The 27,507-nt window shown below is 39.7% G+C and overlaps 1 protein-coding gene across 1 annotated transcript in view; it reads left to right on the top strand.

Moving 5' to 3' along the window:
- The window catches only part of LOC124287018 (neurobeachin-like), a 263,526-nt gene extending 236,617 nt beyond the window's left edge, over window positions 1-26,909 (top strand). Inside the window, 22 exon segments of the mRNA XM_046723474.1 lie at window positions 4,190-4,307; window positions 9,687-9,789; window positions 10,270-10,385; window positions 10,727-10,839; window positions 11,415-11,555; window positions 12,638-12,757; window positions 13,302-13,454; window positions 14,187-14,259; window positions 15,215-15,231; window positions 15,233-15,259; window positions 15,261-15,311; window positions 15,670-15,690; window positions 15,693-15,761; window positions 16,890-16,934; window positions 18,821-18,998; window positions 19,797-19,883; window positions 20,526-20,681; window positions 21,598-21,765; window positions 23,151-23,255; window positions 24,406-24,602; window positions 25,613-25,764; window positions 26,334-26,909. Of these exon segments, the coding sequence (XP_046579430.1) occupies window positions 4,190-4,307; window positions 9,687-9,789; window positions 10,270-10,385; window positions 10,727-10,839; window positions 11,415-11,555; window positions 12,638-12,757; window positions 13,302-13,454; window positions 14,187-14,259; window positions 15,215-15,231; window positions 15,233-15,259; window positions 15,261-15,311; window positions 15,670-15,690; window positions 15,693-15,761; window positions 16,890-16,934; window positions 18,821-18,998; window positions 19,797-19,883; window positions 20,526-20,681; window positions 21,598-21,765; window positions 23,151-23,255; window positions 24,406-24,602; window positions 25,613-25,764; window positions 26,334-26,427 (2,304 nt within the window). The 3' untranslated portion in view covers window positions 26,428-26,909.
- The last annotated feature ends 598 nt before the right edge of the window (window positions 26,910-27,507 follow it).

The raw sequence follows: 27,507 nt of genomic DNA, 5'->3' as shown, positions 1-27,507 counted from the left end.
TTGCCGTGGCGAGTCAAAAAGTAGCTGGGATCGATTTCCACAGTTCTACATAAATATTTGATTAGGAAAGGGCGCAACTATTACGGTAATGAGAAAGAGAGTGCATTTTGCTCAACTCCGTCGTTATCATTAAAAATTAAACAGCCTTGATCATTGCATAATGTGATTATCCGAGGGTGATTTGATTAAGCGCTTGTGCTGCGGTTGGCAAAAGGGTCAGTCAAGAAAATCGTAACACGGCCTAATTTGATCAGCGCAAGGCCTCTGTACATAAAGGCGGGTCGATCGTTGTAGCGGCACATGGCCTGGCTAAATTACGACTTCCATTTGCCGCAATATATCCCCCTCAAAGGCTCAGGGGACCGAGACAAGGGGAATTCCTTGGAGACTTTGCCCGTTCCAGAACAAGCCAATCTCGTTCATATTTCCTCCCTCGTGTTTGGCAAGGCTTGAAATGACCACACGATCGCCTAACGCTGGTGTTCTATTCCTCCTGGTAATTTTCCCACTCCGATAACTTTCTGCCCGCTATTTTGTAATTTAAATTCATTACCATGAAATTTGAACAAAAATGATAAATTATGGACGGGTTGGGGAGTCTTTATCCTCCATATTTTCGTTAGAATGTGACATCGCCGCGGCATAAGTTTGATCGTGGAAGTCACGCAATTTAAAGCTTCAGCGATCAGTGTAAAAATGACTGCCTTGAGATTTATGACCAGGGATCCTTATCGATTTTCCCCTTTTTCTGATATGATATTCGTCATACGGGTAATCCCCAGATGTATGGTTTAAGTTGCACGAAAGGACAAGCGACTAGATCAGTTTCAAATGCGCCCTCATATATTTTCCATATGGCATTGCGGAAAACGGATAAGGATTTCTTCATTATCCGATCTAATATTATTATTCGGTATGAACTGTATTCTTTCTGGTAATTTTACTGATATATTTCAACCGATGATACCATGTTAAAATAGAAATTAGAAGTTTTTGACATGGTTCGTGGGAACTTCGCGGGATGTTTAGATGCTAACATGAATCTGTTATATATCTGTTTATGTCTGCAAGATCCCAAATCCCAAAGTGCCTCTGTCACATTGTAACGAATTCTCGCCCAAATAAGGAAGTAAATCAAATGTGAAATATATACTACTCAGCTTTTGATAGGAACATTGATGCTACGTATTATTTGCTATTCTGCATATGAATTTGAAATCGTTGACATGTAAAATGTTTCGCCAAACATTGATGTCAATGTTAAATATATACCAGTGAAAATGTGATACTAAGGTGAATATGGTTCATTGTATTACGAATACATACAATGTTGTATCAATCTGATGTACAACTGAATTGAATACTTGAGTAGTAGGGGAGAGAAGAGAACAGGCGTCATCGCGAAACTTTGAAACAAACAGGTTAAGGGAATATTGGGGAGCATGTCCCTGCACACATGAATCACTGTTTGTTCGCGTGTTCATGTTGCTCAATTCGTAATTCAAATACACTTTTTTAATAATTATAATAATAACAATAAGAATACTTTATTGTCCGAGAGGGAAATTGTTTTACATCAGATGCTGTAATAAAATAACATATATAAGATTGTTTTACATTGAACAAACACATTTAGCATTTAAACATAAGGAATTATGACGTATTTGACATGAAACTAGCAATAACAATGAGTGCTGGGTATCATAAAGCTTCATAGAAATAAATGGGACCTTTCTTTTTTACAATTATGTTTACGGATTCTATTACTTCCTGCAGCTATGTAAATTTATGCCATTGATCCTACAAAGGAGCGTTTTTATTGTTTGTGTTTATTTGGTTTTGGGGGGGTGTTTATTGTTTGAAGCGTCATGTTTGTATTTGATCAGTTCAAAACAATGCCCTCGTTTTGGCGATGGTACACATGCGGAATACATTAATTATTTAATATTGCTGGCATTTTGATAAATTAGTATTGCTTCAAGATTCATTACCCATGTGGTAAACAGAAATTACCGTGTTGGTTCGGTTAGTTAATATCCCCATAAATTAACGCGCATGCTCCGCGTGCCTCGGACGACAGATCCTCTGCATGACGAATTCCCGCCTGCCCTCCATATGTCCCGCGGATGTCAAACTGACCCTTGTTGACAAATGTTGCCGCACGTTCACGAGTGACGTCACGGATCGTTTGCTCAAGACATACCATCTGGGCTCTCTGATTGACACATGGAATTATTGTACCAATTAGTGAGTCTAGTAGCTGTGTAATATGTATACCAAGTTTGGATTGAATTTCTGACGGAATTTCTACAGAAATAATTGTGGTCGTAATGGTTACGATATTAAGACGTAAAAGGTTTTATCTCACTTGACTGAAGACATTTGATAAGTCATGATTAAATTGTCTTGGAAGTCTTAAATAATCCCTTTATTTATTGCCAAGTGGAACTATATGACATCTTGAAGATTTGGGTATGTCTCAATTCGAAACTAAATATAGTGGCTTTCAAATTCAGACGAAATACGATCCCCCAGTTTGTTAAGTTAGACGTGTTTGAATTTACCGTAATATATTTGTTCGTGTACTAAACTTATAATTATACTTGAAAACATTTTGTGATTTAACGCCTCTCCAAAATTACCCCCGTGACGAAACAGCCAAGTCACAAATAACAGTGAAATTTGATCGTACGCCCATTCACTGCGTTTCGTGAAAGTTAAAAAAATATATAAATATAAATATGATCAGAGCTCGGATAAACAAGGCGCACGTGTCTGTATAAACATGTCACAATAAGTGCAGATATTTTCATAATTTGTGTTCTGTGTTTATACTCAATTCCATGAAACGCGGCTAATAAATTAACGATGAATATGTCGCCATCTTATCTCAGAATTCAAGCGGGCCAGGAAGTCGCGGTGTGAGGCACATCTTGGACCAATTTCTTGCGTGTTTCTCCGACTTTAACCGGAATCTCACGAGCCGATGCACTCTCGTTATTCTGGACATTTTAGTCATTCAGAAAATTACCCGTCTAACTATGGCCGTCGAGTTATTCCACGACGATAATTTCGTTTTAACAAATTTAATTAAAGAGTAGTAGCGGAAGAGGTGATTTAAGTAGAACTGTGACCAATAAAACCGCTGTAATGTTAATACGAGCGACACTAGGTTATTAAGTAATGCAGGACGATGTCTACACAGGAATGTGTTGGGGGGACATGTGTATTTCTACCTCAGGTTGAAAGACTGCTTTCCTACAACTCACTTTACAAAGAAAATACTTGGAAATATGTTGTGAAAAGGGAAATCTACAAACTAAAAACAAATGACAAATATCAAGATTGTACACAGTGTATATTTTCATTGACGTTTTATTTATTTTTATATTCATAATAATAATCCACTCAATCATTTGAATCATAATTATACATGAATGTGAAACAGTGTTGTTCTAAATGCACCTTCGTTGATATCAGGACTGGGTTAGACGACTTAGAATTTTAGACGGATCGATGTACAATGAAGAGATAATATTGACCGATATTATGTTTTAGATGTTCAGGATTCAGATACTTCCTAAATGTTTTGTTTATTATTGCTATATGTTGAACAGGTAGTTATTATGATTAATTATGAATACATTGAGAACGTGTTTTTTTTAAATTCTTTTCGTTTGTTAGTTAAATCAATGAATCCGTTTTCCCATCGATTGTTCCAATTTAAGCAGAGGCATAATGTTACAAGCAGTGAAGATATCGTTACTATGGAAGCTATTTAGTATGGAATTAATATATTTCTTTTTATTTCAGATTACAAATCGGTTTTATACATAGCATTTCTTTTCACGACATGATTGATACAACCGACCCACGCTATTATATACGTTTTCTCATCTTCAAAGAAATATGGTAAAATATTATCGCAGAAAAACATACTTTTTTCCAAAAGAACATGAGTGGCATTAAATTGAGATTGATATTCACCACGCGCCTGGTTTAATGAGAAAATGATAGCTAAGCATTCCTGCACATATGAACTGGGTCGTTGTTATCCGTTCATGTTTCGTGGAGCGAACAGCTCGTGGTTCATTCTGTTTCAGATGTCGCTATGCAGGTGGAGCGGATTCATGTCACTAACATCCCTTACTATAAACCCAGTTAGTAAATCCAGGTGTTTATTTCACAGGTACTGGCGTACGTCGATCAACTTCATGGGAAATGGAACTTCACCGAAATACGCGCCATCTTCTCACGGCGATACCTCCTGCAGAACGTGGCCATCGAGATCTTCATGTCCAACAGAAGTACGGCCGCCTCTTACATCTGTAGAACATGTTGACATATATCCTGCACGTATCATGAAAATATCGATGTATTAATCCCGTAGTAAGCTTGGAAGTGACGGGACCTTAATGAGTGAATGTTGTTCCTGATTGGCACACTGAAATACACACGCATACCTGACATATACATTTGTATTTAGGCGAAAGAACATACAATACACGTTTAATAAATATTATTTTAATGTTAAATACAGGGAAACAGATAAGTAAAACAAATTACTAAATGTCAATATTAGTACATATACAGTATAAAATCAGCATGTATGTATAACAAGGCACAATCAAATCAAGAAATATTTTCATTGGAGTAAACAAACGAATCTACAAGTATCCATTCATAGTCCGCGGTAAACTAGGCATTAATCATTAGGTATATTATATTATATTATATTATATTATATTTAGTATAAACCTTTTCTTATACTGTATATTATATTTTATTGTATTATACATGGAACAAAACGGTTGGGGGCCATGACATTTTAGGGGTATTGTATTTTAGGGAGGACTGAGCACTCCACTTCATACATATATTGCTCAAGTATTCTTTATCTGTGACCTTTTCTGGTAAGTTTATTATATTTTTTACGCAGTAGTACTATTAAGTTACTCTCAGGCGTCGCACAGGACTGGCCAGTTATGACCATTCCTGGTTAATGTACGTTAATTTGAACATATTGTCTCCCAGAAATAAATCCAAAATAGTACTACGTGTGACAAAAATACTACATCCTACCAAGCGTAACAATTATTAACATTCTGATCATTCATACGTATCTGACGTGAAATAATTTGTAATAATACAAGAAGATAGCACAAAAAATATCAGGTTAGCATATTTGGACATGTACACCCACCATTGTCTATAATCAGATGTTAGGATACGCACTGCTTACTTTCGAGTCTAATTAACACTTTAGAATTATTACCAGACATTTTACTTACCACTGAAAGTCGACAGGAGTCTGTGATTTAATACCGATTAAAATGCTACCCCTGAATAAATTATAGAATGGACGAGAAACTAACACCTCATGGGACGTACGATATTTTGGTAGCTATTCATGTGACGAGAATGATTGTACCCATCATATACCGTTGCTTTGTTATGCATATGACGTCTTCCTGCATCAATCATGATAAAGAGTGTCCATGAATTTGCAGATAACCCTCGGTTATGATATCATTGAACTGGGTTTCGGATTTATTCCAAAACTAGTTTTCTGAATATTATACCGGTTTGACTGGGCTTGCGTTAGTGCATATAACGTCTAATTGGGTACACACACTGTACATTATCGTCGTTACCTCAAACGTGGAAATGTTATATGTAGTGAGTGTATTTAAAAAATATTCACAAGCATGTTTTGAATGTAAGCTGTCATTAATTATGCATAGGATTACCAAAATGATCAATCATAAAATATTGCTTACCATAGTTGGTATATTGAGTTTTTTTTGTTACATGTAATTTGATTTAGCAACAAAAAGGCGAATTGACTTAAAAATCTAAAAGGTTTATGGATTTGGTTCATCCTTAGATATCATTGATTGTACAGTAAAACTTATTTCAATCATGATAAAATAATAATAATTATCATTATCATAATATGTTCAATGAGATCAACGTAACTGTAAATTGTTTGTGACAAATGTATTTTTATAGGCAAAATGTAGCAGTAGTATTAATATTAATAAGAATAACAGCAACTATAATACTAACAAAGTAAACAATAATCCTATTGCATGGGTTTTCTGACAGCCATGATTGACACTGACATAATGAATCACACAACATGGATAACAAAACAGACAATATACGAACTGTTCAGGGGACATGCAGTCATTTAAGTCGTTTATGTTTTGGGGTGAAGTGGTTTATGTATGGGCCAATTGTAGGGGGTATCAGTGAACGTGTAGCCCCCGGGCCTGACACCGCTCCCCAGGGGGAACACACTTATCTACTAGGTGCCATGTCAATAGATATAGAGTCTCGTCACAAGACGTGCCACGAAGGAAATTAATTGTGATTCTCTTTAACATGTGCTTAAACTCTTCTACTAGAGCACTGCACGTGTGTGATTAACTTAAGACTCTTGATTAGGCGAGGATTGGGCGTGCTGGCCGGTTTAATTGGCTGGTTTTCAGTTTAAACCATTTGTAAGGCGTTTAAGAGATTTTTGCAATTTACACAGCATTGGATTAGATTATTTTGTATTCCACCAAAACTAATGATAAATACTAACGTTTTGTATACGGATACGTAAATATAGAACTGCGCTCTAACGACTTATCGTTCCTCGTGCATCGTCGTCAGTAAAATCGTTATTTAGTGAGTGAGTGGGTATTTACGTCGCGTTTTTCAATTGTAAATCGTCTTTTGATATTTGTTGTTGTATTTTCTTGAATACTTATTTAGTTGATAATTATTATTGTGGAGGTGAGTTGAACGTTCATGAGTCCCTTGAGGATTCGGGTTAGAATAGTTTATCGCAACTTACGCTGTTCGTGAGACGCGACCAGCTGGATCGGGTGCTCAGACTCCGTGACTTCGTTGACTCCGTATACTCCGACAGCGTGGATTGTTCCTCGGTATATTGATCACATGATTGGCTCGTCTAGACTCGGTAATATACAGACAGATTGTTTATTAAAGCCTCACCTCAATATAGAATAGGTGAGGTGAGGCGAAATTGGGTTTTACGTCGTGCTTGAGAATATTTCGCTCATATGACGACGTGCATGCATGTGTATGTGTATGTGTATGTGTATGTGCGGCTACTTGTACTAGCCCAGACTGAAGCTGGTTTTATAGTGCTAGCCCACTGAGATACCATGCCGCAGTGAAGCATGAATACCCCACTCAGACACATTATACTGACTCCGAGCCGACCAGTCCTTGTTGTACCCATTAATGCCGAGCGCCAGGCAGGGACCAACAAGTACCATATTTTAACGTCTTTTGGTATGACGCAGTCGGGGATCGAACCCGCGACCTTCCTCTCTCTCCGGGCGGACGCTCTAACCACTACATCACGGAGGCGGTCCAATATATAGAATAGATTCAGTCAAAGAAAAGCAATTAACGTCAGCCACTCCTATAAGGAGTTATAAGAGACTTTCTGTAAAATGTACACAAAGATAAAATATAATTGTATAAAACAGGCCTCTTTAAGATAACCGGAATGCTTCGGAGAGATGTTTTTTAAGAAGAAACAAGTGCAAGTTTTTGTCGCATCAGCTGTTTACGACTACACGTTTCTAACGCCTAGCAATAGAACGACATCGTATATCGACGCCGGAAAGTGTTTGCTCGTCACGCCGAAGACCTGGGTTCGATTCCCCACATGGGTACAATATGTGTGGCCCATTTCCGATGTCCCCCGCCGTGATATTGCTGGAATATTGCTAAAAGCGGCGTAAAACCAAACTCACTCACTCACTTACGTATATAGGCGACTGTTAAGATTGGGTGAAGTTTGTTTCTTGGGCCAATTTCAGCTGTTTGACCGCGACCTGTAAATAATCGAGTCATTCAATTAATTGATTGATATTATGAGCATCGATCTACGGCATCCACGTACGATGACGCCATCGTCGAATCTCACCGATCCTCTTACTTGCCTTTAACAGGTTGTTGGAGACAGAAATATTATTTTAACCCGGAATCGTCATGGAATCATGGATCGTCTTGTAAAGGATCATTATGAACAAAAGTCAACAAAAATATACGAAAATGAAAAACATTTATATGAATTATGTATAGTAATCAACACGACGCTTGAGAAATCAAAGCTTTATTTTATTTATGTTCGAATAAGACACGTTGTAAGGGAAGCATGTGCTTGTGGCGGCGGTGTGAAGCGGTGCCGACTGGGATCCGTCTCAACTCACGAACATCGGTGTTATTGAGTGATTGACAGCCCGCAGGTTAATTTCATAGTCTGGTCCCGAAACAAACACTCGCTGTTGGCTAAATGGATATTAAAAACATTATGTATATTTGAATATTATTTTTTACCAACATAATCCTATAAACATACTCTGTTTTTGTGCGAAGTCTCACAGGAAATGAATGCGCCTTACAAAATTTTCCTTTTATCAGGTGTATTACGCGATGTTGCGCTGTAGGTTTTATGAAACAAGAATGCATTTTAACACGTGGATGTACAGTCCAAGAGCGCGGTCTGATATATTTGGAATATATCAATCGCGGCCTGTGGAATATTATCTTTCACATTCAATTTAGGTATGTGAGAGTTACCGCGTTATTTAAAAGAAACAATGCATTCGGTTCATTTCGTTTCGATTCCGTGTTCGTTTCCACAAGAATGTGTTAACAATTGTTTTTTCTTTGGCTGACCTATTGTCAATAAAGGCAACGTTTCTTGTGGAGTTTAAAACCCCCTGCCTTATGTAAAGATCAGATCTAAGTAAATTGGCGAGAACACGTGACTAGGAAGGAGACTGAACTGAAAATCGATCTCAAAATACCCCAATACACTAACCGGTACCCGTATTTGTCGCTGTTTTGAGCGCCGTAGTGTTTGTATAGACATGATATGAACGCCATCTCAAGCCCAGTCGAACCTATCCCATGTCTCGTTGGTTGAAATGCACTAATTAATATCAGAATGTCAGAGATGCATTATATACGTGACATTCGTGATATTAATTGATCTGGAAATATTTCACCAACGACATAAGGAAGGGCCTGTGGTCGAACGTCATGAAGCCTACAGAAATAGTTTGTGGCAATATAAAAAATAGACGAAAAAGTTGTTTCTATCATTAAAGTATACTAAAATGAATATGAATAAACGCGTCTGTGGAGTAATTAATTATTACAGTATGAATGAATGTAGGTAGCATCAAATAATAACACTTGCAGTTCGTTTTAAATGCATGCATTCATATTAAGATTATCACGGTCAAAGGGGAGACAACTCGTAATTGAAGCGTTCGTATAATCGTTCATGGAATTCATCCAGTTAATATGATAACAATACAATACATTGCAGCAGAACACAAGTACATAAAGCACAGTGTATATCTTCTCACTGTCGATATTGTATGGTCTTAAGAAATAACATACTCTATTAAATTATTAGCTGCATCTTTGAACAAACTATTTGTTTAAATGTTGTCATTATCAGGATGGAAATCTGTCAGAAAACTGCAGTATGTTTCTCATGTGTCAAATTGGGACAAAAGACTTTGTTCAAAATATGCCTTTGGTCTCCTATCAGTCAATGGGTACCAAGTGGTATGATATAGTAAGATTACTGTTAAACTTCTACCACTCTCAGTAGATACAAATGGCATTATTTCTACTTTCAGCCGCTGTGATGTTTGCTTTCCCAGACCATTCCACCGTAAAGAAAGTCATCAATGCCTTGCCCCGTGTTGGAGTCGGGATAAAATATGGACTTCCGCAGGCCAGGTTAGTACATCACATGACGTACAAACCACACAGGTATAAAACATGATAAACATCTAAACATTATTAACTAGATATTAGTATATAAGATACTGAGATTAATATTTATGATAATATGATAAACTGATTTTGAAGCACTCAGGTTTTGACAGGAAATACTGGAATCAGTTGGGCCTTAGGTGTTTGTTTTTTTTATGCAACCAACTGACTTTTGACAATTTTTGTCGGGTTGACTGTTTTACAGTTAGCTGAAATGAAAGCCATGGGGAATAATACCGGGGTACATGCAAAAATCTACATTCTAACTTAGGACCCAATCTAACATTTTTTTGTTTTCTTGCCTCATTAAATCTTATGGTTTTGTTTTTATTAGTAGCAGTCCTGTCTGGAAGTTGAATGTTTTTAGAGAAAATGGTCCATCGACATTGGTTTTTAAAACTTTTGCAAATTATTTAATAAAAGATATTATTTTACTTTCTGTAGACGGATGTCACTTGCATCGGGTAAACAGCTGTACAAGCTGTCCTCCATGACCCAGAAGTGGCAGAGGAGGGAGATTTCAAACTTCGACTACATCATGTACCTCAACACCATTGCAGGTATGTTGCATGTCCAACTTCACATTTACTCCAAACTTCATCTTTAGTATGTTAGAGATTAGTTTGTTTGTTTGTTGTTTAACGCCGCACTCAGCAATTTTCCAGCTATATGGCGGCAGTCTGTAAATAACTGAGTCGGGACCAGACAATCCAGTGATCGACATTATGGACATCGATCTACGCAATTGGGAACCGATGACATGTGTCAACCAAGTCAGCGAGTCTGACCACCCGATCCAGTTAGTTGCCTCTTACGATAAGCATGGGTTACTGAAGGTCAATTTGCATCTGGATCTTATTATTAGAGATTATCACTCAGCTCATGTTACGTTGTGTTGTAGGTCGGACATACAATGACCTGAACCAGTATCCGGTGTTCCCATGGGTGCTGGTCAACTATGACTCCGAGGAACTGGACCTGAGTCAGCCTGCCAACTACAGAGACCTCTCCAAGGTGACACTCACATGAACTTGCTGTTACATTCAAACCCACACTCAGGTCCTTACAGCCAAACCCACAGACTCACATTTTCTCACTGTCACACCCACAGACTCACATGTTCTCACAGACACACCCGCGGACTCACATGTTCTCACAGCCAGATCCATGTACATCTGCGTATTCAGTTGCCTCCTTTAGGAGTGCCAGAAGTCAGTGATTGTTCACTCTGAACTCTGCTCCCTTGTCAAGCAGATAACCTTAATATAACCAACATGCTTATAAAAGCATTAAACAAAATGCGTTCACACTCTGACACCCGAGTATGACATAATTTACACAGTTTTTATGGACCGTTTTGGTGACTGACAGCAGACAAAATGCATTTTATGTTGTTGGTACTGTTCATGTATAGTTATATTGTTTAAGTAAAACATCGTTTGACAACAGTTTGTTAGTGCTCTCCCTTCGTGAATTTCAAAGCTTGTAACATTAGAAAATATTTTGTGGAGCACTGTCAAGGGGAGGTAACCCCAAATCTGACTTATCAATGGATTGATAATGCCTTCATCTCTGTATTTCTGTGGCAGCCAATTGGAGCGCTAAATGAGACGCGGAAGGCGTACTTTGAGGAGCGGTACCAGAGCTGGGAGCATGATCAGATCCCCCCGTTCCACTACGGCACCCACTATTCCACTGCAGCATTCACACTCAACTGGCTGATCAGAGTGGTGAGTTGTCCGCTCCTGGTGACTAGCATCCTATACCTCATCCTTGTCAATCTCCATCAGCACCTTGTTGCTGCCTCTTAGCTCACCTGAATGGGTCATTTGCTTAAGGTGTCCTCACCGTTTAAGCTGTTGGGATGATCGAAGGAATATAGCTATTTAAAGTAAATACTTATTCTGAAATTTTAGAGTCTGATTTCACTGCCTCACAGTTTATAGTTTGGCTGAAGTGATTTAGTGTCTGTCAGAGATTTTATGAGAGCTTCAAGGTGTAGTATTATATTCAGCAAACTGAGCCTATTCTGGGCACCTCAAGTCTTGTGCAGAGTGGCCTCCCTTGGACACACCAGTAAGCTATGATTGTGGGTTAGAATCCTATTTTGCCCAATTATGTTTCTGGCACTATGCCCATGCTTGAGGGTTTCATGTAAGAAGTAAATGTGCTTCACTTTGGTGTTTCCTCCAATATCAGGCTGACAAGCCCTGATGTAACTAGAACATTATTTATGTATACCCACCTCACTTTCTCACTAGTACAGTGGGACCACCTCCGTGGTGTAGTGGTTAGAGCGTCCGCCCGGAGAGCGGAAGGTTGTGGGTTCGATCCCCGACTGCGTCATACCAAAAGACGTTAAAATATGGTACTTGTTGGTCCCTGTCTGGCTCTCGGCATTAATGGGTAAAACAAGGACTGGTCGGCTCGGAGTCAGTATAATGTGTCTGAGTGGGGTATTCATGCTTCACTGCGGCATGGTATCTCAGTGGGCTAGCACTATAAAACCAGCTTAAGTCTGGGCTAATACAAGCAGCCGCACATACAAATACACACGCATGCACGTCATCATATGAGCGAAATATTCTCCAACGCGACGTTAAACCAAATTTCACCTCACCTCACTAGTACAGTGCACTCAGTCTAATTCGGACCGGCTTGGGCTTGATCAGTTGCTCATCAATCACTGGTTTGTCTGGTCCAGATTTATTTAGAGAAATATTGTTGAGAGCAGCATTGGACAGCATTGGCTACAAAGGCACATCACAGACCGTTCTTTCACTAACTCCACATTGCCCACCTGTGTCTCCAGGAGCCGTTCACCACCATGTTTCTCAACCTGCAAGAGGGCAAGTTTGACCACCCCAACCGGATCTTCACCTCCATCAGCCAGGCCTGGAAGAACTGCCAGAGAGACACCTCCGATGTCAAGGTCAGTCTGTCCATTCTTCACATGATAATTAGGGACATATAGAATCACAACACTATCATAATACACAGTATTATTCATATGATGAACATTTCCTAACAACTTGTTATCAGATGCAATTACATATGCAGATGTGATTACTGTATAGCAAATGCCTTCATTCTGGAAAGTGTCGGTGCGGTTGCCTAGTGGGTAAAGCGTTCGCTCATCACACCGAAGACCTGGATTCGATTCCCAACATGGGTAAAATGTGTGAAGCCAATTTTGTGGTGTCCCCCCACCATGATATTGCTTGAATATTGCTGAAAGCGGCGTAAAACCAAACTCACTCACTCACTCATTCTGGAAAACAAATCTTATACTTGAACCTGGGAAGGGGAGACAACTGTTTCTTGTAGCGTGGTTTAAGTTGACTTTATTGTCACACTCCTATTGTAAGACAGTTTTCAGTTCACCATTTTAGATGTTACACAAGAAATGTTTTAGATACAGAATGCCTGTACTTATGAGTAAGCAATGAGATGTTCTTGATGTCTGCCATCTTCAGGAACTGGTCCCTGAGTTCTACTGCCTCCCGGAGATGTTCATTAACAGTAGCGGATACAACCTCGGCAAACAGGAGGATGGTGAAGTTGTCAACGATGTCATGCTTCCACCCTGGGCCAAATCTCCCCATGACTTTGTCAGGATATTGAGAATGGTGAGATGACCTAATTTTACACACCACTGACATTTTTACTAATCAAGGTCAAGGTTACATGTTTTAACATTATAGAACAAACTTTATGGATAACAACTTCTTTTATTTGGTGAGTGCGATGTTTCGATACAGATTCTTGTACCGTTGTGAAGCATAATGGAACATGAAGAAGGGGGAAGTGTATATATACTGGATGTAACAATGTAACAAAGAAAACAACATAATTAACATAATTGGCGAGGCAGAAAGCTGATGAAGCCAGAGAGTAGACAAAGGACAGGCGTGGAAGCCAATGATGTACCAGTAATAATGAGATGTTTATACAGCAGAATTTATACAGTAGGTTGGGCTTGGTGGATGAGTGCATCATAAGCATCCCTGTAATAATTTCCAAGTGTAATGAGTGCTACATAATCAAATTGTCCTCGTCATTTGGTAATCTATTTTTACTACACAGGATAAGGTTATATAAGGCTAGCAGACAAGCCATTCATATTTAATGGACAAGACTGAAACAATTTCAATGAGCCTGGCATCTCATTAAATTTCAGGTAGTGTGTAGTCTAATGGTTAAAGCATCGTTTCGTCACACTGAAGACCCGGGTTAGATTCCCCACATGGGTACAATGTGAAGCCCATTTCTGGTGTCCCCCACCGTGATATTGCTGGAACATTGTAAAAAGCAGCGTAAAATTAAACTCACTCACTCATTAGATTTCTCTGTTTTTACAGGCCCTGGAGTCGGAGTTTGTTTCCTGTCAGCTTCATCACTGGGTTGACCTCATCTTCGGCTACAAGCAGAAGGGTGAGTACTGGTTGTGTATCAATAAACAAATGAATAAATTTATATGTATAAAATAAGGCTCAGATATAAATCCTGTATTTTGCAGCTTCACAGTCTTTCATAGATCTTGATGATGAAATAGAAATACTTCATGAAATTGTGAAACCATTGATGTTTTAGTGTTTAGCTTCAGATGAGAATGCTAGAAGAAAACATACTATTTAAAGTGATGTACTGGCAAACAAGGATAAGTTGAGCACTTTCATTAGTTATGTAAGGAATGCTGTATTTGGGGTTGTGGATCTGTAAATCAAGTACAGTCAAATCCCGATGAGTCGAATGCGGTGTCTCGAATATTATGCATAACTCAAAGTACCTGTGGGTCCCAACCATTCCCTTGTCATCATTTGAATACCGGTTACACAAATTTGTCTCATAAATACACCACGATGACACAAGAAGAAAAATTTGGTCCCATGAGATTCAAACAACAGCAATCTTGTATACACAAACCGAAGTCAGTCAATGAGAAGTTGATTGGTGTAACAAACTGATCCAATTAACAAACCAGCTGCTTCACACCTTTCCGCTTTGACGGGTGAGTTCAAAGTCAGATTAGTGATTTTACGGAAATCACTGTCTGTGCTAATCAGACTGGAACTGATAAGGTGCCCCTATTAGTGATAGGGAAATCATCAGCTAAACAAATGCTTAGGCGGAGGAATTAGGACTGGATCTTCTTTTTTTCTACCCTAATAGACATACCTATGTCTCGAATACATCGATAAGTCGAATTTATTACTTGGTCCCCAGAGATTCGACTCATCGGGATTTGACTGTATTTCAAATACAAAACTTTGTGTCAACCACCTGTATGACTATGGTTTATCTATGTTTAACTGTTTGAATAGATGGGTTATGTGTTATATGAGGGACCATATCTGGTACTGAGGTCAGATTACTTTTCTTGTCCCAGGTCCTGAGGCTGTACGCTTCCACCAATGTATTCTACTACCTGACGATTTGAGGGTGCTGCCAACCTAGAAGCCATGACGGACCCAGTTATGAAAGAGGTTAGTCTGTCCTGAATGCAGACTGTAATGACCATAAAGACTTTCACGATTATAACTGGTTACTTCATTTGTTTGGGCTACTGCAATTACCTGTGAACATTGTTGCTTCCCTTGGGCACACCAGAAATCTATTACTTGGGTTCAAATTTCTGTTTTTTCCATTGATTATTATTTTTAGGTTTGTCAGCTCCAAACCAGTGTTCTTTAAGTTCAACAAAGTGGTCAATGTGTGAGGCCTTCATTACTTTAGAATATCCTTTCACATTCAGCTGACACGCTGTAAGGCAGCATTAGACCCAACTCACTCACTCACTCTGTTTAATCTGTCTATATTTTCAATTTACCGTTTTACTTTCAGGCCATTGAAAATCAAATCCAAGCAGTTTTGGTCAGACCCCAACACAGCTCCTTGCAGAGCCTCATCCACCTCGCAGCTCCGTCATGCATCTGGTAGGTGTCACTTCAGGACCCTTAACACAGGGGTCTTCACTCTGTCCCAGATACAACTCTATCATCACTAGACACTTGCTTTAGATTCAGGCTCTTTCCTGTGCATTCTCTAACATAAAGCTTTATCTGAGTCATGTATTTTTACTTTGTAGCAAAATAGATAAAACCCTAAAGCCTGGAATGAAATTCTTAATGACAAGATTTTAAAATATATTGCACTTTTTCTGTTGTTTCAAAGTGAATTTTTTGTATATTGTTGTTTTGTTGTTCTTTGTCTGTATTAGCATCCTTAGAGTCCTTGGATGAGATTTTATACCAACTCACTGTCTATATTGATTCTGTTAATAAAATGTCCTGTTGCTCTAATAATGGACTAGTTTCCATAATGTCTTCCTGTAAAATTATAAAATCTTGCATAAGTTTAGTGTTGTAGATTTAATAGATATGAGTTTCACACTTACCAAACTAAACTGGTTAAAAGTTCAAGTTTTATAAATCGTTCCTATTTTGAAAAAATTAAATAGTTTATTTACATGCGTTAATCTATTCCTCCTTTGAGCATAGTTGCGTTATGCATTATCAGAGACCATCTATTATATGGTCTCTGGCATTATGAAGCTATTCCTTTACTAACCTATTAAACTCCCATATATATACTCGGAGTGAGCTCCCTTGATTGCAGAGTGCATCTTGCTTTAGCCATAGTTACGGGAGATTTTGTCAAATTTCGTTAACTTTGACAGTTTTAATGATCATTGTCAATTTCAGATGTTGTTACATACAAATGTCACAAAATGTTAATCATTCATAAATTTTTTATGATGTTAAGTATGATGAAAATACTTTATTACAATACATGCTATTTGAAACTTAACAAGAAAAAATCATCAACATTTTGTGTGTATTATTTTGCTGTTAATAACAGTAAAATTTTGGGAATGTTTTTCTGTGAGTTTTACACGATTTGTGAAATTGTTGACATAGAATGTGCATGCACCCAATGATATTCCACCCTGTTTGAACAATTAGGAATGTGGTTTTGTTCAGAGGCTAGATATGAACACCTCGGTGAGTATACTGCCGGTCGTACGACTAATCATTAACAAGCACTGGTATATTTTATTGCAGCTAACCGAAAAGATAAAGGAACGCAGAAGTAGAGGGCTAGTAAAGGTCGATACTGCTTCATTAACCTGGCTTCTGAGACTGACGTTTTCATTGTTGATTATCTAACTTTCTTTTAATTCTTTTCTCTGAATTCTCTTTAGTTTACTTGGGAGTTTTCTTTACTTGACACTTCTGTGACTCATGTGAGTGTAACAGAGTTTGGGTTCTGACTAACTGTTCATGTCTAGACCACTTGCAATAAGGTATATGTACAGCGAAAGTGTGATACCTAGAGTTGATTCTATTTCCCTTGCCCTTGGTCAGGAGAGCTTGTTACAAAAATTTTGCCAGTCTGTATAATATTTTGATAGACCTACTTTACAGAGGCCAACATTTTCTGTTTTCAAGTTATTACATTAAAAGTCTGTACATTACTTAACTAGCTTGTTACTGTATGTCTTTCTGACATTTTTGCCGATTATGTTTCTTTTATATTTTGCATGTTCATGCATATCAGTCATAATTAGTATATGTCAAAATTACTGTTTCTTATAAACTAAGAAACTGAAATATCACATGATTTACTTTTCTGCTTAAAATTAAAGAGGAACTAAGTGATAAAATATTTGTCATATGACAACACAAATTTGGAAACAATTTTGAGTCTGATCAGTGTTTGCAAACTTGTGCGAAGCTGCCTTTAGACCATTGTGTATGGAGTCTATTTGGTGCAGACAGCATCTTGTATATATAGGGAGATGATTCAGACAGAGGTATCATTGTTTTGTTGTATGTACATAGTGCTACAAATCTCTCATAACTGGAGCACTACCATTGATTGGGGTCTATTTTTAATTTACTAATGGTGTTATCAAATGTTGTACAGTTTCAAGTTGTAGACATGATAGGTAGATTAAGTTCATATTCAGACAAAGCTTGCCTGGATTGTTACTGAAGTGTCAGTTTTGTAACAAGATTTTTCATTGGTCAGTCTCAGAAGTGAACTAGATGGTGATTGGCTAGGGTGCTTGGTTGTGGGATAAGATTCTATAATGAGCTCCACTTTGCTTGAATTTGATTTGGTGAGAGGAAGAATGGGTGCTTCTCTTCCTTCTGTTGTCTTGGTAACGTGTCCCTTCCCCTGGATTGGCTAACTGTGTGATGGTTTATAAACAAATTCCACATGGTGTCCTTCACCTTTCTCTGTTCTCTCTGTGTCAAAGCATGGAGTTATGATGGTTATCTTAGTGATGAGATCACATTGTAGAATGGTTTCCGATCCAAGTCCAGACTCATTGTATAGATTAATCTGTGTCTCTTTGATCTCCAAATATGACTGAACTATGTTGGTGCTGATTTAACAGTTGTTCAGTTTAAGGGTTGGTGGGGTAGCCTAGTGGGTAAAGTGTTCACTTGTCCCGGGTTCGATTCTCCACATGGGTACAATGTGGGAATCCCATTTCTGGTGTCACCCGCATCTGGAATAAGTTGGATACCATTAAATGAAATACTCATTCAGTATACCCTTCTACACAACATGTGGAGGATGTACTGTTTGATGTCTGTGATCATCAAGGGCTGAGTTCAAAGATGCACATTAGTCATGATTAGAAGCAAAGAGAAGTTTATGTGTGAGAATTTGAGATTCAACAGACATGTGTCTTTTGATTAGTCTAACTAGAACTTTGTGGATTGGTGCATGCATAGTTTTGGCAGGTGTAGCTTTTCTTTGTGGACTTCCATGATTTGTGTTAAAGCAGGAGAAACAATAAATTAAGTGGAATCTGTTCCAGCATGGGTCATGTTTTAGGTGGTGTATCCCTTGATATTCAAAGTCTGTGTATTCCCTACCCTTTTGTACATAACATAACTTATGTTAACTTGTTTCTCATTGGTGGATTGAGACATGTGACACTAACACGTTTTATCAATGTGTTGTTGTCTGTTGACAGACGCCGATGATGTTCTCCAACGTCCAGGATGATGTCTGCATGATCATGAAGTTCCTGTCCAACTCCCCCGTGACTCACGTCGCCGCCAACACCCATCCAGCCGTCCCTGTCCCAGCCGTCATCACCATCACTTGCAACCACAACTACGCCATCAACCGCTGGAACAACAACTACCATCGTAGGCTATCATTTGACTTGGCATAATATATGTAGAGGAGGATGTTACTTCTAGCATGACAGGGCTTTGGGTACCCTAGTGGTTAAAGCGTTGGCTCGCCACGCCGAAGACCGGGTTCAATCCCCACATGGGTACAATGTGTGAAGCCCATTTTTGGTGTCCCCCTCACCGTGAGTTTGCTGGAATACTGCTTAAAGCGTCCGTAAAACCAAACTCAGTCAGTCAGTCAGTCTAGGATGACATTGCATGGAGAGAACTAGGCCCTACTGCCCAAAGGGATCTTAGGACTAGGACTCTCATATGCCTGTGTTAAAGTATGGGGTTACTGTCACCTTTGTGTGTCATATGAGCTTAAAATATTCTCAAGCACGACGTTAAACCCAATTTCACCTCACCTATCTTAGCCCTAAGAGAGCTTGAAAATCTAGGCCCTGGTCTGGTGTGAGTCAGACAAGGCTTGCCTATCATACTTCCACCACCTGTAGTCAGGGATTCCATAAAGCCCCAGGTTTCTCAGTAATACCCATAGCTCAGTCCATGTCTCTGTGTCCCCTGAGTCTAGTCTGTCTCACAGTCACTGAACCACATTATTTTCCCTACTGCCAAGCCCTCTCTGTAGTGCTAAAGCTCTAAATAAAGCAAGTCTAGATTTCCTCAGGTTCAGGCTGAATCTCTGGTCTCCCTGGGGCTCCTTTTCAATTTTAATGGGCTTGTTTGTTACTATCATGATGTACATTCAGAGACTAAGCGTTAGTCTACCCCCGAGTCCAGCCACCTGAGTTGTGTTTGTTGTTTCAGCCCAGAGTGCCAGCACCAGCTTCTCCTCTGACAAGCAGGACCCCCAGAATCACCCCCAGCTGCCCCTCGCCATGGACCAGTTGTTGGGTACGTTGATCAGCAGGGCTGAAAATATACGCAGATCATATAAATAGCCTGTTGGGATGATATTCTGAAGAGTTTATATCCATGCCTTTTAACCATTTCAGTCCAGTTTTGTGACCATTCCTTGAAACTGAACATGAGAGTCTTACATATTTCTTACCTTTCCTCTACAGTCTTGTTTTCAAAGTCAAGGAGGCACAGAAGCCCAATTCTGTTAGAAGCACAGATTATCTTTATGGAATTACAACCCTTACCTGTGGCAGGATCTGCTGTTAAGTGCAGGAATTCCAGATTTGTACTGACTGAGATCCTTTGCTTGCTGGCATAATAACCTTTATGATGGGTTTCACTAAGGTGTTAAACAACTACAAGCAGTATCACTTCAATTTTTCCTTGAATGATAAGACTACATGACATCATCTAACCAAGATACTGTTCGGCGCAAGTATACTCATTCAGTTGCTGCTTCATCCCAACATGTCTTTAATTGAAGTAAAACTGTTCTGTGTTAGTGATCATCCTGAAAATGAGCTACAAGATTCAGATGGGCTGTGATCTTGAGTATTTAACAATTCGTCCAGTGGAAACTGATGCTGTAGGGAGGGTTCTTGTTAGCAGGTTAACGTTATGATGTGTCTGTTGCAGTGCTTAACACAGGCCTACAGCGGCGCATATTGGGAGACAACTTTGATCAGAGACAGAAGGTGTCCCACTCAAGTTTCATCACCACAGCAGACAACAGGTTCATCTTCGCCAGCGGCTTCTGGGACAAGAGTTTCCGACTCTTCCAGTCAGATATAGGTGCGTGAAGGTGGTCTAGGAATGTCCCTGTTCAGTGTTAGCAGCCTCCATAAAACACAGTAGTACATTTAGTTGAGTCTGAGGTATCGACAAACCTCATGCTGAAAGAATGTTTTATAAGCTACATAAGCCATTATAGTCAGGTTGCATAATGTTCTACATTGGAGCTACTTCTTACTTGGTTTGCTGATTACCCCCAAAAAAAATTCAGTTAAGGAAAACTGTTGATACAAAATATGCGACCACAATACAAGATACCTGCATACGGCTGGAGTTACTGCCCCTGACTGTCAACACTGCATTGTCATGTAAATCATTGCAGAACTGGGCGGTGGGGTAGCCTAGTGGTTAAAGCGTTCGCTCGTCACGTCGAAGACCTGGGTTTGATTCCCCACATGGGTACAATGTTTGAAGCCTATTTCTGGTGTCCCCCGCCATGATATTGCTGTAATAGTGCTAAAAAAGCGGCGTAAAACCATACACACTCCCTCACTCATTACAGAACTGGGGCGATGGGGTAGCTGAATGGTTTAAGTGTTCGATCGTCATGCCGAAGATGATGTATAAGCAAATTCTTTTGAGACAAAGCATTGATATGAAACATCTCTTAGAAAGATGATTCAAAGCAGCATCTCTTCAAAGTAGCAACTATTCATAGCAGTGTTTTTAAGAGCAACTATTTATAATAACTATTCACATCTGCAGCTATTCATAGCAACTATTCAAATCTGTAGCTATTCATAGCAACTATTCAAAGCAGCATCAAAGGTAACACTGTTTCTTAGCAACATGCTAATGCTTCAAGATTCCGACTTTGAAATACTATCCCGGAATATTTCTTGCAAGATGTCTACCATGCATTAAATATACACGAGTCAGTTAACGTCTATGTGATCAGTCCGTTGTCTGTCTCCAGCTCGGATCCTGCAGGTTGTGTACGGCCACTTCGACATCGTGACGTGCATCGCGAGGTCCGAGTGCAACATGAACCAGGACTGCTACATCGTCACCGGCTCCAAGGACTGCACCGTCATGGTGTGGATGTTCAACTCCAAGAACCAGGCAGTCATCGGGGACAACAGCAGTACGTACTTCCTGTGTTTGGTTAATAGTGGTTGTTTTCTTTCTAACAATCCTGGATGGAACTGCAGAATAGACCGATTGTGATGTCTCTGTTTGTTGATGCTATGTTCGTGGGAGGTGATCTTATGTGTGACTTGATGTATTGTGTGTGTTGATCTGATGTGTGACTTGATGTGTTGATCTGATGTGTTGTGTGTGTTGATCTGATGTGTTGTGTGTTGTGTGTTGACTTGATGTGTTGATGTAATGTGTTGTGTGAGGTGAGCTGATGTGTGACTTGATGTGTTGTGTTTGATGATCTGATGTGTTGTTGATGAGGTGATCTGATGTGTGACTTGATGTGTTGTGTGTGTTGATCTTATGTGTGACTTGATGTGTTGTGTGTGTTGATCTTATGTGTGACTTGATGTGTTGTGATCTGATGTGTGATGTATTGCTGATGATGTGTTACTTGACTTGATGTGTTGTGTGTTGTCTGAGGATGTGTTGTGTTATTGTTGATCTGATGTGTTGTGTGTGTTGATCTGATGTGTGACTTGATGTGTTGTGTGTGAGGTGATCTGATGTGTTGACTTGATGTGTTGTGTGTGTTGATGTGTGACTTATGTGTTGTGTGTTGATGTGTTGTGTGTTGATGTTGATCTGATGTGTTGTGTGTGTTGATCTGATGTGATGTGATGTGTGTGTGTGTGCTGATGTGTGTGACTTGATGTGTTGTGTGTGTTGATCTTATGTGTGACTTGATGTGTTGTGTGTTGATCTGATGATGTGACTTGACTTGTGTGTTGATGTGTGTGTGTTGATCTGATGTGTTGTGTGTGTGATGATGTGTTGTGTGTGTGTGACTTTGATGTGTTGTGTGTTGACTGTGATGTGTGTGTGTTGTGTTGATCTTGATGTGTGACTTGATGTGTTGTGTGTGTTGATCTTATGTGTGACTTGATGTGTTGATGTGTGTGATGTGTGTTGATGTGTGTGTGATGATCTGATGTGACTTAATGTGTGATGTGTGTTGTGTGTGTTGATCTGTGTGTGTGTGACTTGATGTGTTGTGTGAGGTGAGCTGATGTGTGACTTGATGTGTTGTTGATCTGTGAGGTGAGCTGATGTGTTGTGTGTGTTGATCTTATGTGTGACTTGATGTGTTGTGTGATTCTGATGGTGAGCTGATGTGTTGTGTGTGCTGATGTGTGACTTGATGTGTTGTGTGTGTTGATCTGATGTGTGACTTGATGTGTTGTGTGTGTTGATCTGATGTGTGACTTGATGTGTTGTGTGAGATGATCTGATGTGTGACTTGATGTGTTGTGTGAGGTGATCTGATGTGTGACTTGATGTGTTGTGTGTGGTGATCTGATGTGTGACTTGATGTGTTGTGTGTTCCAGGTGTAGAGAACCCCACACCCAAGGCTATCCTGACCGGCCACCAGACAGAGGTCACATGTGTGGCTGTTCTAGCAGAGCTGGGCATGGTTCTCAGTGGCTCCAAAGGTGAGTGTGCCAAAATTAGTCCTGGGCCCCGTTCCTCAAGGCGATTGTAGCGCTACGACAGTCGTAAGTCTATGTTAAAATATGGGAGTTACGATCATCTTAGCACTACGACAGTCGTAAGTCTATGTTAAAATATGGGAGTTACGATCATCTTAGCACTACGACAGTCGTAAGTCTATGTTAAAATATGGGAGTTACGATCATCTTAAGCTATGTTAAAATATGGGAGTTCACGACAGTCGTAAAGTCTATGTTAAAATATGGGAGTTAAGATCATCTTAAGCGTAAGTCTATGCAGTCGTAAGTCTATGTTAAAATATGGGAGTTACGATCATCTTAAGCTCGACTCACGACAGTCGTAAGTCTTTGTTAAAATATGGGAGTTACGATCATCTAGCGCTACAATCGCTTTGTGGAACAGGAGCCTGCTGTGTTCTTCAGGATTAAGAGATTATTCTCAGCAGCAGCATTAAACAGGCCTAGTTGAAGGTTTTGTTAGTGTTGGATCACCATCTGTGGATAATTTTACATAAAGATTAGCCTCGAAAGAGGACATCCTCCTCCACTGACTTCTTCCAAATGACTCGCTAGTCTGTCTCACAGTCCCTGAAGACCCTGTGAAGGTCCAGGTTAGAATGTACCTTCAGTATCCCATGCTTGTCGTAAGAGGCGACTAACGGGATCGGGTGGTCAGGCTCGCTAGCTTGGTTGACACATGTCATCAGTTTCTAATTCGATGATGCTCATGCTGTTGATCACTGGTTGGCTGGTCCAGACTCGATTATTTACAGACTGCGCCATATAGCTGGAATATTGCTGAGTGGGGCGTAAAACTAAACTCACTCACTCACTCTTCCAAATGGGCCTGGGTCATGAAAAGGTCAAACTTCAGAGATCTTGCTTCAGAATGGTTTTGGTGAGGATTAGTCGAAAGTCAAGGTCAGCCTTCAAGTGTTTTTTTTAAACATTGTTATATCATTGTCAGTTTCTGAGACATTAGTTTCAACAGGCATGAAATGTCTGATTTCCTCCAGTCTTGCTTGTGGCCATTGCAGGTTTCCTCTCTAGTCTGTTAACACAATCTGACGTACTGTTTCCATGATCTGACGTACTGTTCAAACAGTGTTAACCCAGCTATTCTCTGTTGTAGATGGACCCTGCCTGGTGCACACCCTCGGGGGCGACCTGCTGAGGTCCCTGGACCCCCCAGAGTCCTGCTCGACCCCCAATCAGATTGTGATATCCCGAGAAGCTTTCATCCTTGTCAACTACGACAAGGGCAATCTGTGCAACTTCAGCGTCAATGGACAACTTCTACGTTTCCTCAAACACAAGGACAATATACATGTGGGTTCACTTGGCAATAGGAGAAAAACATGTGTTCATGAATGCATAATGCCATTTAGAAATTTGACAAATGTAAAATGTGTTATATAGGATTACACTTTCTCAGTGAATTACTGATTCTAGTACTTTTAATAGGTTGAATCCAATCTACATTTATCAGAGGGGTACATAAAGTCTGATGTCTAGACTTCCAGTTGTCTGATTTCCATTTTCCTGGAAGCTGCGTTGGCTGAGTGGGTTAGATCACTGACTTTGTGTGCTGGAGATTAGGTGCCTGACTCTTTGTGGGTTTGAATCCCGGATGGACTCAACCTAACAAAAGTACTAAAATCTGTACTTTACTGAGAAAGTGTAATCCCAAATATAACGTGTTACAACATATGTTTACTTGAACATGTCCAAGGTGCGTTACGGATGTCGAAGTGGTCAGCACTGGTATTGGGGGTGTCCCCAGTTTGCCAGCAGGTATTATTTAAAGGTTCCAGGTCACTGGACCATGCTAATCTCTTAAAACAGGTGATGCACTTTTTAGTTACCCCGTAGCTTACCACCTTACCACTGGGCAGAGCTGGTGAACACAGTTCACCTGAACTGACACTAATACACAGCACATGTGTTTCCTTGTGGAAATAGCTTTGCTTGTAATATGCCTCTGTTCACCTAGCAGTAAATGGGTACCAGGAATGATGAGAATGTAGTGAGACTGTTAAGATCATAGCACCTGACAAGGCAGCTTGGGTTATATACTGCTCAGGGAGATCAGAATGAAAAACACAGTTGGTTTTACCAGGGTAATAATTTTCAGTGTGCTTTGAGAATGATATTGAGGACCAAATAGTTGTATTATCATTGTCATCATCATCGTTGTCAACGTCGCCATCATCATCATCATCATCATCATTTTATTTATCATTACTATTGTAATTTTGTATGTAAATTGTACCTGTAACATGCATGGATGGCTCTACTGTGGAGTTTTCAGAACTAAGCATGACATAATCTTTTTTCAGTCAATGATCCTGAGTCGAGATGGCCAGTACTTGATGATGGGCGGTGACGAGGGCATGGTGGAGGTGTGGCGGTCACATGACTTCACGTTACTGTACACGTACCCCACCTGTGACAGCAGTATACGCTCATTGTCGCTCACACACGATCACAAGTAAGTTGCAGCAGAAACTCATACACAATAGCAATGATTATTTACACCATTTTGATTTGTTGCAAGAGGTGACTAGGTGACAGGTTTCTCTGTTTCTATGTTGCCATAGGGGGCGGTGGGGTAGTCTAGTGGTTAAAGTGTTTGCCCGTGACACGGAAGACCCGGGTATGATTCCCCACATGGGTACAATGTGTGAAGCCCATTTCTGGTGTCCCTCCATCGTAATGCTGCTGGAATACTGCGAAAAGCGGCGTAAAACTAAACTCACTCACGTTGCCATAAATGTCAATAATCTTGTCATCATCTTTGAGGGCTGTGGGGTAGCCTAGTGGTTAAAGCGTTGGCTCGTCACGCCAAAGACCCGGGTTCGAATCCCCACATGGGTACAATGTGTGAAGCCGTGATGTTGCTGGAATATTGCTAAAAGCGGCGTAAAACCAAACTCAGTCAGTCAGTCAGTCATCATCTTTGAAGCTTAGGCAATGTGATATATGTACACCGTCCTTATTCTGAATGCTAAACTTTTCCCTGTGGCTTTTTAAATCCTAATTCTTCGATGTTTATTCCAGGTTCTTGATAGCAGGATTAGCAACAGGTTGTTTACTAGTATTCAACATAGATTTCAACAAATGGCACCATGAGTACCAGGACCGATACACATAGTTCAGCCATTATGGAGTACACCACCGCTGACCCTGCCGACTGACCTGATGTGTGACCTGTGACATTAATCTTGACCTTAATGGATGACGTTCAAGGTCAAATGGAAGGGATTACATGCATGATCAAATGTGTCGGTTCGTCTTATAATGCCGACTCCGAAACATTGTCAAACATATCACACGGATACTGCGGTTCCAGAAACCAATAGAACGGTGTATAACGGAAATACAGCATTGGTAGAACTGTGTGTGAGCCAGTGCAGAGAATGTACAGGCTAGGAAGAGTAGATAAACTAGTTAAAATGGGATTTCCTGTTGAAAAATATTATGAAATGTTATGATTTTTTTTTAATTGCTTGGTTTGCAGATCCAAAACCAACATCAGTTAAAGTTCTTGATTTGAAAACAAAAATATATTCTTTTTCCAAAAATTGAATACAATGGGCATTACAGGACAGGAAGTTGTCCTTTACTTCATCAGTCTAGTAGCCTAGTGGTTAAAGCGTTGGCTCGTCATGCCGAAGACCCGGGTTCGAATCCCCACATGGGTACAATGTGTGAAGCCCATTTCTGGTGTCCCCTGCCGTGATGTTGCTGGAATATTGCTAAAAGCGGCGTAAAACCAAACTCAGTCAATCAGTCATCAGTCAAAAAGTTTGGAATTTTTCTATTTTACAATTTGTTACAGAAAATCTGTTACGGCTTCACTTTATAACAGTATGTCTGATGTGGGTTTTGTTTCTGAAATCTGTAAACCCGTTAATTAAAAACATAATCCATTATCCTCTGTTAACAATTAAAATACTGGGAAATATCTGCTAACGTGACATGTTTCTCAAAGTCATGTAGCACTGGTGGGGTGTAATGAATTTAAAGAAAATAGCAAGAATTCCGAAACTCTACTTGAAAGCTTTAAGGAGTAGATTGTAAAAAGTTTCTATATTCCTTTTCTTGTTAAATATGCTATGTGACTCTGTCCACGGTCTGTGTAAAGATTCCTCCCCAAAGACTATTTTTATATGGTTGTCCACACTATATCACTGTACTTCTAGACTGCATGATGTTGAGATGAGCTATGATG

This window comes from Haliotis rubra, unplaced genomic scaffold, assembly GCF_003918875.1.
Source record: "Haliotis rubra isolate DU_JTF1 unplaced genomic scaffold, ASM391887v1 Scf399, whole genome shotgun sequence".
Lineage (NCBI taxonomy): Eukaryota > Metazoa > Mollusca > Gastropoda > Lepetellida > Haliotidae > Haliotis > Haliotis rubra.
The sequence above is the reverse complement of the archived record's forward strand: the minus strand, read 5'-3'. Positions and strand labels throughout refer to the sequence as shown.